The 16,269-nt window shown below is 37.7% G+C and overlaps 1 protein-coding gene across 1 annotated transcript in view; it reads right to left on the bottom strand.

Moving 5' to 3' along the window:
- Nucleotides 1–16,269, bottom strand: part of LOC140156883 (E3 ubiquitin-protein ligase SHPRH-like) — a 41,814-nt gene that overhangs the window by 14,352 nt on the left and 11,193 nt on the right. Inside the window, 11 exon segments of the mRNA XM_072179900.1 lie at nucleotides 324–431; nucleotides 1,242–1,418; nucleotides 2,146–2,355; nucleotides 3,603–3,671; nucleotides 3,838–3,945; nucleotides 4,657–4,820; nucleotides 5,431–5,509; nucleotides 6,247–6,371; nucleotides 13,996–14,122; nucleotides 14,965–15,072; nucleotides 15,574–16,269. Coding sequence (XP_072036001.1) covers nucleotides 324–431; nucleotides 1,242–1,418; nucleotides 2,146–2,355; nucleotides 3,603–3,671; nucleotides 3,838–3,945; nucleotides 4,657–4,820; nucleotides 5,431–5,509; nucleotides 6,247–6,371; nucleotides 13,996–14,122; nucleotides 14,965–15,072; nucleotides 15,574–16,269 — 1,971 coding nt within the window.

Genomic DNA, 16,269 nt, shown 5'->3' with positions numbered 1-16,269 from the left:
GGGCAAGAAAATCCAGTTACTATACTGGAATTTCAGTGACTCAAGACAAGTGGTACATGATTTATGATAAGAAAAGAGGTACTGCTAGAATGTACTTCATTTCTTAACATATATAGTGAACCACTTGTCTTGAATCACAGAAATTTCAGTGAAGTAATTGGATTCCTTGCCCCTATAATTTACATAACTTTTGTTACCAGTGTGTAGTTATTTTTTGAGGAAAATGCAAAATTAGTCACAAAATGTATCGGGGTATAGTAGTAGTACCACCTTACAAGTTTATGACAAAAAGCAATGCTGATGTAACATCACTATCACCATACCTGGCTGTTTATTTCTGTCATTTTCCGATGTATGGGATCCAATGTTTTCAGAGTACTTGCCACAAATGCATCTGCCTTTGCCATATATGCATCTCGAATCTCTCGCATCTGAAAGAAGCAAAGATGCAAAGTGGAGAAATAATAGCAATTGGATAATTTAATGAAGGTAGTTGGGTGAGTGTTTTCTATGTATAACATCTTGTTAATATATCAAACTACATTACATACATTGGTATTTCATTCCATTTTGCTTGGCATCAAAATGTTTAAGAATCAACCCTGTTTGACCCCTGCATGACCTTGAACTCCAAATATAGTAAAAATACAAGGCAGTAGAACTATGATTTGAGAAGTCATCTCCCAATTGATTTTGTTGCTGCACTTCTTGAATGAAATGAAGTAGTACGGAACAATTTCTACTTAAAAAACAATACATAACTGGTATCCAGTACAGAGTCTCACTATCCTTTGTTGTGATAAATTGACCTCTTCCCAAATATCTGTACCATCTTTTCCTTGTTGCATTAATTGTAGTTGCATAAAAGTGGCTTCCATTAAAGCATATTTGAGCATCCATTTGGATACTACATATGTAAGTTGCAAAATATTTTTTTAACATCTTTGAATTTAATACAAAGCTTCTTAACTTTAGTGTCTTGTCTGAAGTTGAGAGTAACGTCAAGTTGGATTAAGCAGTGACAGATTCGAATCAGTGCGTTCACGAGGCTGCGTAACCAGTATACAGACAATTCACCCTTCTACACATGTTTATACAGCCTGCAGGAATAGGTTATCATACACAATTCAAATCTGCCACTGCAAAATCCAAAATGGCATTTCTCTCAACATGAGATGAGACAGACTATAGAGCAAGCTGAAACAACCCAATAACACTAGGCAGATTAATTGTACACCAACCTGTGGTTGAAGCTGATCATCCCTGGTTGTTGGTGCCACACCTTCAGGTTTGGTCTGCAGTAACTCCCATAGATTGTGCATAGCGTGTAGTCTCTGAAGAGAATCAGTCTTGAGTTTATCTTTCTGTTCTTCTGCTGAGAGTAACACCTCACGATACTTGGTGACAGCTTCTACTATCTGCAGCAAATTATGAGAGTGAAATTATGGATGTTATCATCATCATCCTGCGGTTGTAGAACAGGGAACCGCTAGATTTTTCTATGCAGTGATTTTGGCAAGCGCAGTTAAGTATGGCTATTGTACATTCAATTATGAATTAATGTACAATTGTGTAACAATTTACCAAGGGTTCCCAAATTGTTTTGGAACATACAACACCATTTCTTGAAAGTCAGACCGCCCAAGACACCTTTTAAACATCATGTTCCATTTCCCAATCTTATTCTTGGGAAGTCTTGCAATCCCACATTTTGAGTTATGATGCACCTATACTGCTTGTACATGTTAAATGAATAAATCCACCACTGTACAAGCACATTGAAAGACTACACTGACAGAAGAGAATGGCACAATCTTGCTCTGATCGACCCAAGCACTCTATTAATGAGCAACATATGCTGGGCTTTGGGCCCACTTCATGAGCGCTGCTCTGCGCCAACAAAGCATTGATGCATAATCAGCCAATCAGATTGCCGGTCTGTTGTTATGATTATGAGGTGATTGAATTAGCCCATTAGAACCCTACTTCCGTGTTTGCTGTGCGTGCTCTCAAATGTAATATGTACATAGGAAACACACTATGCAAAAAATGTTACATAATATAAATTCATCCACTCTTACAGTAGATGTGTCCACTAAAGTGTATGCTACAACAAGTCAATTTTACTAAGATGATAAATCATACCTCATCTTTCATTAGATGCACTGCCGCCTGACCATTGAGGGCGCACACTAGCTGTCTATGGGCTTCCTCGCATTCCATCTTTGTCTTTGTCGTCAAAGACTTGAGTAGTTCAGCCATGGTCATAGTGTTCTTCTGCATAGCAAGGAATTCACCTCGTACAGCCTGGGGATGGCAGCAGGCTTGTCTTAGACGTAACAATGGAAACAATAGCTGGAATACAAGGCAAGTTAGAAATCGGGATATTGAATACACTATATCAGCTAAGACTATACACTAATCCGAAGAGCCAAGTGATGGTCAGAATTCATTCCGCCATTACGGGGTGCATCCGCACCAAACTGGTGTTGTAACTGCCCAATTGGGTGGACCTGCTTCAAAATCAATCTTATTATTGCTTTGCATTGTAAATTTTCAGCATCTTTTTGTCAGACGTGTGATGAAACACAGTTTAAAATTCCTGCAAAGCCTGCATCATTTCACATTTCAAGTTGTTTCAGGTTGGATACCCCCATCAATGGCTGCCACTGAGGTGTAGGAATGCGTGGAATTGGATTTGTGTATAGTTTGATCAGCTCGTAGTCGGTGGGCCTTATAACATCGTGGATTAACATCAATATATTTTATTTGGAGAATTGTCTTTTGCCATCTCGTCAGAAGTATTACAAATTACTAATTGAAGTCCTATACTTCGTCTACTTTCTTTAACACGCAAAATATAGACCAGGCAGATCAACTATATCACTCTCAACGTGGGTCTATTTTTCGGCGTAGTGGTAAAACCCTAATTATTCCTGCCAATTACGAGCTGATCAAACTATAGAAGCCCATCTGTTTGAGCACAATGTCAAAATGTGGAGTGAACATGAGACTTGTGTTGGATTGATTACTTACTGTGGATAGGTGTATTTGTATTGCTTGTGTTCCTATACACTTATAGGGGAGAGAGGAAAGGATGTGCATAATTCCTTTCAATAATGCCTCCCTGTTGACTTAACTTGCCTCTCTTGGGCTCGGAAAACTATTTACTGATAGCCTTACATGTACATGGCCAACAGATTAAATTTTGTCAAACTGACTTCAAAGGAAATAACACACAAGCAGCAGAACAATTAGCTAAATAAATTGGTAAAGCTCTTTACACTCTACTTTGATTTTAAAGTCAAACTGGTACCATTCACCAGTTTGCCTCTAATATTTATACAAGCTACACTGTTTGTGTAAGTTGAGGTTAACCCTATGAAAACTACCTGCCGATTGGCCAAAATGAATATTGTGTCCAATTTTGAACCAATCAAGGAGGGTATTAATAAGATCATCATCAAATTCAAGTTTGACCGTAAATATTTAAAAGCCTAGTCATAATTGGCAATTGAAATGAGCATTTCAAGTTATCAACCAATCAGAAATGCTGTTAGATGACCAGTAGTGTCCAGGGGGTTAAGTTGACTATTACTTACCTTTCTGGCAGAGACTTTATCCAGTTTGTTGAGCTTCACATTAGATTCCATATGCAGACGATTTACAACCTAAATGAAGAGAAAATAAAGGCCGTAAATTTTTTACTATTTCATATTTCAACATCTCTCTACCTCTCCTTTCTCTCTCCTTATATATTCTCTCTTCTTCCTTTCCTTTGATGTTATAGTATTTAACCTGATTTGGATCACTCTAAAATTTTGTACATCAACTTACATGGCTAAAATCCTGCGTGCAGTCTTCATGTTTGCGTTTGTAGAAGTGAGCCTCCACTGGAGAGAACTTGAGCCAGTGAACTTGTTCTGTCTGGGGTGGGATGTCAATCTGAAAACAATCATAGTAAAATAAACAAGGTTTCAGGCTGGTTTTTATCAATTATATTCTTACTTAAAGAGTTTACAGATTTTGAATTAGACATTGTGTGTTACCAGTAATTTCAGTTGACATTTAACTGCACATAAAAATCACATATCAATTCTGAGCATAGCTAATGTGAATAGCTTTGTTTAATCAAACAATCTTAAATAGAAAATATAAGACTATAAACAGTTTCTGAAGCACCACTTAATATGTGGCTCTGCCATATCATCAAAAAGTTAAATGTGTCCAAAGGGCTATGTGGTTACAATGTGTATCCATCCTCCTACAAGTTCCTAATCCTAAAACATGGTTATTGCAAGCGAGTCGGCATTGGTAAGATAAATAAACGTGGGAAAGCCTAATCAATACTGAACATACAGAGATAAATACCCATACACACAAGAAAGAATTCCAAAAGTTTCTGTAGAGATTTATCAGGTTTCTTATTGTTCAACTATTGACGGTTGCTTTTAAAAAATCAATAGAATAGTGGTGAAATGTAGGTAGAACTCCCCAACTAACATTTTATCTGTCGGATATCTTCAACTTTACAACTCTGAAGAAATCTGACTGGCCTATACAGATGGAACATCAGTTGGGGAGTTTTACCATCATTTCACCACTATTCTATTTCTATTTGTAAAAACAATCTTGAAGTTGTTTGTTTTGCATTACCTGTTGAATCACATCTTTCTTAGCAGACCTCCACAGCACATCCGCTAGCACCTGTTTCATTGGTTTCTGGTTTCCACGGCAATAAGGCTTATACAACATTTGGTCCCACCACTTCTTCACCCAGTATGGCTCTACTCCAAGGAAGAGGAACAAACCATACAAATCTGAAGAGAAAACAAACAAGATTGTATAATTTTGAGGAGTGGTGGAAGAGAACAAGGCGAAGGAGGAGGAGGAATTAGAAGCTGAAGAAGATAACGATGATGATGACAAGAACTACGACAACAACCAAATATGATGCATATTACACAAAGTGAAAGAATAAAGAGGAGAAGAAAAAAGAACAAGATGATGATGATGATGACAACAACAACCAGGTTTTCCAGGTGCATAAGCAGTCTGCTTGTTTCAAGGGGTACCAGCTCGATCATCATTTTCATTTTCCATCCAAATTTTATCTGATTATACTTTTCCAAAGATGCATCCTGCCTGCTCTGCCACCACCCTGGTTACAAACCTAAGGTTTTCACATCTAATGTTGTCAGTTCCTACATCATTTCCAAAGTGATGTTTTTAACCTTGGGCAAGGGTTGTCAACATAGGTCAAAAGATTTATCAGTTACAGAGGCCCTATAATATTGAAAATGAAAATAATCATGATTCATCTTGCGCCCTGTGATTTGTCTGGCTTTCAAGATATAGGATCTTCCTGAATAAAGCAAAGGTTGAGAATCTCTTGACCTTCCGATGGGAATGTGCACATAAACAACTTACCATCCAAGTCTCTCTGTATCGGAGTACCAGTCACACACCACCTGTTGACACCTGTGAGTCTCAGTGCCATCTCAGCAACCTGTGAAAGAGATTGAGGTTAAATTACCAACTTAATACTCCATATCAACAGACACTCACTGAGGGAATATCCATACACAACAGCAATCAAAATGGCCCTGATCAGTCAAAACTATTTCTCTTATATGCGATAATACAACACGCATAGATGATATGTAAGTGACGGGCTGGGCTATGAACGTGAGCCTTGTACCAATGATGGTAAGTATTATCTTGTAAATCAGCAGTTGCTGGTTTTGTTCAGATTTGAGTCAACATGAATACTACTACTACATGCACTGTGAATAACATGGATGAAAACACAGATTCCCTAATAAATTTACATTTAAAAACTCATAGAAAAGAGCTCCCTTTATCACACATTTCACTTGGGATTGAATTTGTTACTATTTGAGTAAAAGATTTGCAGAATTAGAGAAGGAGAACCGGGACTCCCTATACCGCCACGTAAAATTGCGCCGTCAGCTATGGGGAGACAATTGGGGGTATTCGGGTCCTTGCCGACGGTGCGCTCATCTGAAGCGTCTTTGTACTCGCGTGCTGGTCGCATCAAGTGCGTCTCTCATATGTGCCCATCATCCATGTCGCGCTTGCATGATAACGAATGCCTCGAGCGCATTCCAAGGGAAACCAAATACCCCCAATTTTTGCTCCATGCCTGTATCAAGATGGCTGTCGAGTCCTGGTTCTCTGGTTTAAATTCTGTGGTTAGTTCACACAATTAAACTTTTAGCTTACCTTGGCTGTTGGACATTCTACCATTTGCGCTTCATCTAAACATATACGCCACCAATCTACAGCAGGTAATGGGCTTGGCACTGCCATGTAACGCTTAGCATGACGTAAACGACGCCCTGTATCACCTATGAAGGGAATTTAAATACAAGGGGTTAAATAAACTTCAATGCAAACACCAGCCTTGCACACACCATGCTGCAGGGAGGCACATATGGCTGTAGAAAGAGAGGAAGGCCTGTAAAGATGTGGTTAAATAAACATAACATCAACAACTGGACTGGCCTAGACTTTCAGCAGCTCATCTGAACAGCTGAACACAGAGAGTTTTGGAGATCTTGTGTTTCAAGAACCATCAGTACGTTGCCCCAACGGCCACCAAGCTATGGGACATAGATAAAGATAAATAAGTTTCTGTCATATAGTTAAATGCGTTAAGCTGTCACTTAGAACAACTTCGGTTTCTTTGTACCACATTTTGTGTTTGTTTTAATGGGAATCCATTGCAACAGATGATTCATAATGATATCAGACGATCAAGAAAACTTTGTACAGGAATTCAGAAACGATTACCATTTAAACAGCCTTGCTATGCCCTACTCCTTTTGTTCAAGACCAAGCATCATTGACCTACATGAGAGGTAGTCTTGTCAAATGATAACAAAAAGCCCTGTCATGATCAGTTGTTCATTTTGCAAGGATTGGAAGACAGAGTAAACTCAAGCATCATTAAGCGTAAACAGTGGCCAAGGTTCTGACTTGGTTCGGAATGTACAGGAACTGTTCTTTCTGGTGATTCACTGTCCCCATTTCTCTCCTGATCTGGGCCTGGATTGTGGTTACTGCTGGGTGAGGCTGTACATCTTTTAATGTGAGATTTATCTTCTTTTGCTTTCTGTCATATCTTTACCTCTTGCCTCAAATGTTGTTGTGTACCATATTTTAAAATGATTTGTTACCTTTGATCATTTAGTAATTTTCATTCTATTGTAATTTTTAAGCTTAAGTCTAATTGCTGTTGTCAGAAATTATACATAATTGTGTTTCTTGTTACCTTTTCATTTTTAGGGAAACCTTTTTAATTTTTAGCATGTGAATATTTTTGCTTTTTACTTTTTTGCAAATTATGCTCTACAAAATTGGTGACAGATTGGAACAAAAATATGGGCGCTGCTGTAGCCTATCAAGCCACATCCCAAAACAAAATAGGGCCTCAGCAGTAGGGGATGAACAACAACAATTTACAAAATAGGAGACACATTCCACCAAAACAGAATAGAGAAAACGGAGGCCAGCCAATGATTGAAACATCGGAGAAGATGATTGAAACATATCTACATTTTCTAAGAAAAGGCGGGTATCTCTAGACCTATGGGAAACTGCATGGTATAGTAGTATCTACTGCCTATTTCTCCTGCATATAGCACCTCTTCATATCTCCCTTACAGTGGGATTCATATCACTTATCCACAGGAATGGTGGATGCTAGACAGTTATACATTTCAGGGATACTCATACTTGCTCATACACTGGCAGATGAGTGAATTACCCATTGAAGACAAAAATAACTTATCATTCCAGTAGATAAATTTCTTTCTCTGGTGATTCATCTTCCCCATTTTTCTCCTGATCTGTGCCTGAATTGGGGAGGCCATTGGGCAGTGGCAACCAATTGTTTCATGAAGGAGTTATTTTGTTTTCTGTCACATCTTTACCTCTTGCCCTGAATGCTGTCAGTGTGCAGGTGCCATATACATGCTATTTTGATATAACTGATTTTGTTACCTTTAAAATTATTTTGTAGCTTTTACCCTATTGTAGTTTTTAAGGTATAATTTTAATTCACGTTGTCAGAAATTGTTCACAATTGTATTGCTGGTTGTTATTTGTATTTGACCTAAAGAAAATCTTTCAATTGTATTTTTAGTGTGTGGATATTTCTTATAAATATAATTATAATAATAATAATTATTATTATTAATGTAAAAGGCCCTGAATTGGTGACAGCCAGGGCCAGATATATGGTTGCTCCTATAGCATACCAAACCTGAGCCCCATACAAATTGAGAGGCCTACAGTAGGGGACAAACAGTTTATCCGACTAGATCAACAACAGTTTACAAAATGACAAACAAATTCCACCTATACAGAACAGAGAAAAATGGAGGCCAGCCAATGGAAACCACAAAGATGCTGGAAACCTTTCTGTATTTCTTGAGTGGTGGTGGGTATCTCTAGGACTATGGGAAGCTGCATGGTGTAGCTGTGTCTACAGCCAATTTCTCCTGCATCTAGCACCTCTTCATATCTCCCTTACAGTGGGATTCAATCACTTATCCACAGGAATGGTGGATGCTAGACATGTCATCTTGATGGTTGATGGTTTACATTTTTTGAACAGAATGTCTAAGGAAGTAGACACTTTTCATGGATACTCATGCTTCCTCATACACTGGCAGTTGAGTGAATTATCCAAAGATAAAAATGACTTATCATTCCAGTAGCTACATTTCTTTCTCTGGTGATTCATCTTTCTCCTGATCTGTGCCTGGATTGGGGAGGCCATTGGGCGGTGGCAACCATTAATTGTTTCATGTAGGAGTTATTTTGTTTTCCGTCACATCTTTACCTCTTGCACTGAATGCTGTCAGTGTGCAGGTGCCATGCTATTTGATATAACTAATTTTGGTTACTTTTAAAATTATTTAGTAGCTTTTACCCTATTGTAACTTTTTAAGGTATACTTTTAATTCCTGTGTCAGAAATTGTACATAATGGCTGTTATTTGCATTTGTCTTTAAAAAGAAAATCTTCTTATTGGCTTTTTAGTGTGTGATATTTTTGTGTTTACTTGTGTTTTTTTCAGCACAATAAGGCATCTGCCATGCAATTGCGCTCTACAAATGTGATTTTTTATATATATATATAAATATAATTATAATAATAATTATCATTATTAACGTAGAAGGCCCTAAATTGGTCACAGACTGGGACAGATATATGGTTGCTCCTGTAGCATACCAAATCAGAGCTCCAAAAAATTGAGAGGCCTGCAGTTGGTGACACACAATGCATGCGTCTAGGTCAACAACAGTTTACAAAATGGCAAACAAATTTCACCTACAATGTATGCATACCAAACCGGACCCCCAAACAAATTGAGAGGCCTGCAGTAGGTGACACACAATTCATGCGTCTAGATCAACAACAGTTTACAAAATGGCAAACAAATTCCACCTAGATACAGAACAGAGAAAAATGGATGCCAGCTAATGGAAACCACAAAGATGCTGGAAACCTTTCTGTATTTCCTAAGTGGTGGTGGGTATCTCTATTTCTATGGGAAGCTGCATGGTGTACATAGCTTTGTCTACAGCCCATTTCTCCTGCATATAGCACCTGATAGCAGTGATTTTGTTACTTTTGATTATTTAGCAATTTTTATACTATTGTAATTTTTAAGGTATAATTTTAATTCCTGTAGTCAGTTCTAATTTTACACAATTATTTCTTTCACAATTATTTCTTGTTGAAATTCATATTTGTTTCAGGGAACATTGTGTAAAATTGAATTTTTAATGTGTGGGTATTTTTGCTTTTAACTCCTCTTCTTTGTTCAGCGCAATGAGGCACCTGCCATGCAGATTGTACTCTACGAAATGTGGGTAGTGCTCCTGTAGCATACCAAACCCGACCCCAAACAAATTGAGAGGCCTGCAGTAGGGGACACACAATTCATGCATCTAGATCAACAACAGTTTACAAAATGGCACACAAATTCCACCAATAAAGAATACAGAAAAATGGATGCCAGCCAAAGGAAACAACAAAGATGCTGGAAACTTTTCTCTATTTCTTAAGTGGCGGTGGGTATCTCTATGTCTATGGGAAGCTGCATGGTGTACATGTAGCTGCGTCTACAGCCCATTTCTCTTGAATATAGCACCTGATAGCAGTGATTTTGTTACTTTTGATCATTTAGTAATTTTTATACTATTGGGTCAGTCCATGTCGAAACAGATTGAGTGTACACCCACCCTCTTGGATTTTGCTCTCCTTTGGCTCAGGGGTACCTTTCATGGATCCCTAGGTGAGGTCACAAGAAAAAATTCAAATTCCATTTCGCTTTGCGAATGGCGGCAATCAAAGTTTGGCGACCTCGACCAAAATTGTGAATTTAAGGGTCCAAATGACAAAGTGCTCTCTTTGAGGGGCACTTTCTTCTTAATTAAATCAGTTGTGATCCTCTTTTTGAATGTGGTCACTCACTGGCTGTGTCTGAAATACCTAATGCCAAAAAAGATAGATTTGAATTTCGTTGGGATTTCAGAGGGGGTCAAAATCAGCACTTCGTACTGTTCAATCAAATTATCTTGATTTTGAAGGACCCATGATAATGTCACAGTGCACTTATAGGTCCTAATTATGTTCAGAATGGATTAACCATATGCCAATGTCTATGAGCAATTAAAAAAAAGAGAAAGTTCTAGACCCCTACAGAATTTTAGGCCACCCCTAAAGTGGTTCAGCCACAAATGGCACTTAAAGTCGGCAAATTTTGACCCCTAATAACTTTAGGTGTACACCAGATATGAATTTCTAGTCTTTTGCATCTGAAAGAATGTAGTTTAATGTTACTAGGAACATAAGATTTGTTTTGTATTTTTTGTGTTTTAGTATTAAGTTGACGCTTTCAAAAATAGTCATTTTTGCCTAACATACCATGCATACAGGATACGGTACAAAATGCCAATTTTAGTATGATATTTTTTTATATTTTTGATCACTTTATAGCCATTTGTATTATTTATCCTGATATTTCAAGTTGCTCTTGAGTCAAGTAATAAGAAAAAACTACTTTCTAATCCTCTGTATGGATTTTTAAGGGGGTCAAAAATGCACTTCCTGGCAACGATGCACATGCAAAATACAGGTTATGGGGGTCAAATTTTCAGAATGCTCCCAATTATGTCAAGTAATATATCAAATTACTCGTATGGTCATGAGGATTCCAAAAATGTATAGTTTGTTATGTGTCAGACCTTTCGGAGGGCGCTATGACGAAAAATGTTCATAGGTCAACGACCTTTTTGAAAGTATCAAAACACAAAAAATACAAAACAAATCTTATGTTCCTAGTAACATTAGACTACATTCTTTCAGATGCAAAAGACTAGAAATTCATATCTGGTGTACACCTAAAGTTATTAGGTGTCAAAATTTGCCGATTTTAAGCGCCATTTGTGGCTGAACCACTTTAGGGGGCCTAAAATTCTGTAGGGGTCTAGAAATTTCTCTTTTTGAATTGCTCATAGACATTGGCACATGGTTAATCCATTCTGAACATAATTAGGACCTATAAGTGCACTGTGGCATTATCATGGGTCCTTCAAAATCAAAGATAATTTGATTGAACAGTATGAAGTGCTGACTTTGACCCCTCTGAAATCCCAACGAAATTCAAATCAATCTTTTTTGGCATTAGGCATTTCAGACACAGCCAGTGAGTGACCACATTCAAAAAGAGGGTCACAACTGATTTAATTAAGAAGAAAATGCCTCTCAAAGAGAGCGCTTTGTCATTTGGACACCTTAAATTCCCAATTTTGGTCAAGGTCGCCAAACTTAGATGGCCCGCCATTCGAAACGAAATTGAATTTGAATTTTTTTTGACCTCACCTAGGGGTCCATGAAAGGTACCCCTGAGCCAAAGGAGAGCATAATCCAAGAGGGTGGGTGTACACTCAGTCTGTTTTGACATGGACTGACCCTATTGTAATTTTTAAGGTATAATTTCAATTCCTGTAGTCAGAAATTTTAGACAATTGTATTTCTAATGTGTGGACATTTTTGCTTTTTACTCTTCTGTCTTTGATCAGTGCAATGAGGCATCTGCCATGCAGATTGCACTCTACAAAATGTGGGTTTATAACTGTATTATTGTTATTGTTAATGTTGTTGTTGTTATTATTATTATTATTATCAAGGCCCTGAATTGGTGACAGATTGGGCCAGATAATTAATTGGTTGCTCCTACAGCATACCAAATCCAAGCCCCAAACAACTTGAGAGGCCTGCAGCAGGGGACAAACAGTTTATTCATCTAGATCAACAACAGTTTACAAAATGGCAAACAAATTCCACCTATACAGAATACCGAAAAATGGAGGCCAGCCAATAGACCTATGGGAAGCTGCATGTTTAGAAGTATCTACAGCCCATATCTCCTGCATATAGCACCTCTTCATATCTTCCTAACCAGTGGAGTTCGGTCACTTATCGATGGGAGCGGTAGGTGGTAAATAGACATGTCATCTTGGTGGTTGATAGTTTAGTTTTGACCAGAATGTCTAACGAAGTACACACATTTCAGGGATACTCACGCTTGTTCATACGGTGCTGGTACTCATGCTAGTACATACAATGAATAAATACAGGGTGATGCAAAAACAAAGTACAACCACCTCAGAAATATTCTCCTGAATCAAACAACTTCATACCATCAATATCAATAACAACTGCTACAAATGTGCATTTATCCATCGTACAATTCTGGAACAGAAACCCTTGCTGAGTTGATGAATACAATACAAACAGACACAATTTTGAAGCAACAGTCCATAATTATACCAGCTGGTAAATTAACTCTCCTTCTCTATCTCCACTTCTATCACCAGTGCACCACTCATGTCCGGTTGAAATTGTGGAGAAGACAAATTATGTACGAAGCCAGAGAAGCTGAGGAAGCACTACCTGGTAAAGGTACACAAGGAAGGATCTTATAGAGCAGGTGTGTGCAGAAAAGAAACTCTGTGCCTTTGGTTAGTTTGTCGTGGTGAGTGACCCAACTACGGTACCAAGGAACCAGCAAAGGGCAGGAAATATGCACACAAATGCAATCAATGAAAAAGTATATCCAAAAGCATATGTGACATGATCAAGGGGAAACGAGTCGGATGTCGCTAATATTGATTTTGAGATATTGACAAAGAAAGTGTTAAAATTCTTTTGTTTTATTTTGTTTTCGGTGATTGATAAATTGACGTAACTTTGCATAGAATAGTTGTATCAACATGGGGTTTTCAGTTTCTGAAATCTCTCAATGTCCTCTTTAGAAACATGTGTAAAACTCATTTTCGACCAGGGTCGACATGTGACTCATTCCCCTTGATCATGTCACATATGTGACCATCCACCACAACTGAGCCCGGATGTTGCCAGTGCCACTATTGAGATATGCTCCATTGAACTTAACAATAAACAATAGGAAACAAAGGATTTATTGACTGTTTTATTGATTTTCACTACTTAAATGTCAAGTACTATAGACAAGATATACATCATTTTAAAGCTAATTGCAAGCAGAATATTTTGGTTGAATATCTCAAAAATGATGATTGGTGACTTCAGGGCTCAGTTGTGCTGGATGGTCACATATACTAAATATCCCAGATTCTGTTACTGGTCTTCAAATCGCTGAATGGATTTGCTCTGACAAATATGTAAGTCTTCTCCCACTTTGCTTCCCAGCTCTCTTGGGACTGCTGCAAAATCTGTGGTTCTTGTAGGACCCTTTCTATGTATTCCATGGGGACAGATCCTTCTTGATGATAGCAACCAATAGAATAGCATATTCTTTCAGAACATATCAGAAATTCTCCTGTCAGCTGCTTCAAAGTTTGCCTGAAGACTGAACTTTTTAAAATTTTAATACCATCTACACTTTTTATTCATTCACTTTGTTTTACTTACTATTAGTATGGGGAAGATCCACATAATTGATTTCTTGTCTGAGCGTATCATATGTTGTGATGACTATATCATGATTAGCCAGAGCTCTTGGCTGTAGAAAACCATGCTTCTTTACACCTCTGTATACCTGCAATGATAGTAAATGAAACCAAAATGCAAGAAATAAAATATGATTAGTGTCAGTTCTAAACTTGTCCAACGGCCAACAATTCCCGTCGTAAAAGCCTATCCCACAAATAAAATGTGATTGCTTACATAATCTATATTTACCCATGGAAAACTTAAAGTCATTTCTTGATTGGGAAGTTGATACATAATTAGATCTGAAAATTACGAAGGGGTGGTCTCATTTCAAATTAGTCATAACCTTTACATGTACAATTGTATTCTTATTAGTGCTGTCAATGAAATGGATTTTTTCTTGTCGACATGTCGGAAAAATTTATCGACATGTCGGCAACATGTTGACATAAAAGTATGCCCATGACTCGGTCAAGAATGTAAATGAAGTTGAATAAACAATTGTATACCACAGTAAATACCAAAGTAAATGCATATTCTATTATTCTTTGCATTATCTTTAAAATGCATGACGTAAGCTGAAGTACAAGCTAGTGAAGCTACTTATTAAATGTAAGACATCATGGCTATTTTAAAAGATTTTTTAGTTCATTTTACCACTATTTCGTAAGTACCATGTGTCATAAACAATGTCGATATATGTTGTAATCCAAATTTTATGTCAAAATCAGCAATTTTTTCCGATGTCAACATAATTGCATGTCGATGACAGCAATAGTATCAGTTTAGTTTCACTTCCCAAGACACTCAATAATGCACTGTTGACATACCCATTGAGGTCACCTAACCAGATATTGCGCACCACTTTGTGAGGAAGAGCCGCAAGAAGCACTTGCAGATATGAGACTGTAGAAGAACTTAATTCTATCAGTAAAGTTTAGCACTTACCAAGACTCTCAATGATGCATTGTTGATATGCCTATTAATCTCATCTACCCATTGATGGCATATGGCTGTGGGAGAGACTATCAAAGTTGCTTTGGAAGACACTGGTTTCTACAAAGCAAAGCAAAGCAAAACATTGCAGAGTAAGTTTCAATCAATTCATCCAATCAAATAATTTTATTCCGATACATTTTTTCACAACAAAAGTTTTTTCTAAATACTTAGTTGATAGTACTCCATTCTGCAAAAGCAATTGAAAACATAACAAGCAGAAATGAAAATGTGCAGCTACATGTACACGAAGGTCTTCATTAAGTTTTAACAATAAAGTGTGTTTGTTTGATCTTTAGATGGCTAAAATTGTGATATTCGTAAAAGGTGAAGGAAGCCCCATAACTATAAACCTATGCAGAACTGACTTCCACCTGCTTCACCAATGATTGAATAATTCAATCTTATCCATCTTAATGTAGCTGGCCAAGTGGCTTTAACTACAGCTGAGTTAAAGTATAATGCACACTCACAACATTTATTCATAATCCTGTAAGTAATTTCAATGTTCTCGCTTTTTCAACAAAGCCTAAATTTTAATGGAACTATTTTTTCACTTACCAACGCTATGCAACAATGTGGGCACAGATAAACTGTAATATCCCCATGACCAAGGTCAAAGTTTACACATTTCATATGTTGCCATACATTGCACTTGATACACTTCACACACTTGGTACTATCCACCCACACTTCCTGCATACCACAAATGCACTGAAACTGGCCCTTTGATACACAGATCAGAGGGCTCGGTTCCTCCTTAACTTTCACATCTTTGCTGTCCGATGATGGATTTTCCACATCACCACCATCATAGTATTCTATGGTAGCATCAGAGTCTGCTTCACTAAGTGTGTCTGTGTCATTTGACAACTCCATTTTCAAGTTGTCTCCATCTGTGTTAGGAAAGCCATCTACTGGTACTGATTGGTCAGTTTTCTTGTCTGCCTTATCCCCAGATACCAAATCTGTAAGATCTACATTACCAGCATCTACTGCTTGTGCATTGTCACTGCTTTGTAAATGTGGCAAGTTGTCAAGACTCGCTTCCATAGCACCTTCACTTGTATCTCTTTGGTCACTTTGTGTGATCTCTTCCATAGCACCTTCATTTGCATCTCTTTGGCCACTTGGCGTGATGGAGTCCTCAAGTCTAGGATTTGGTTCTTGGGACTCACTTGGTCTTCCAATCTCCAATGATGAGGACACATCAATGCTGCTTGATTCTGTCCTAGCTGAAGAGGAACATATTGCTTT

The sequence above is a fragment of the Amphiura filiformis genome, chromosome 7 (assembly GCF_039555335.1).
Source record: "Amphiura filiformis chromosome 7, Afil_fr2py, whole genome shotgun sequence".
NCBI classification, from domain to species: Eukaryota; Metazoa; Echinodermata; class Ophiuroidea; order Amphilepidida; family Amphiuridae; genus Amphiura; species Amphiura filiformis.
Note: the sequence above shows the minus strand (reverse complement) of the source record. Positions and strands in the feature narration are given on the sequence as shown.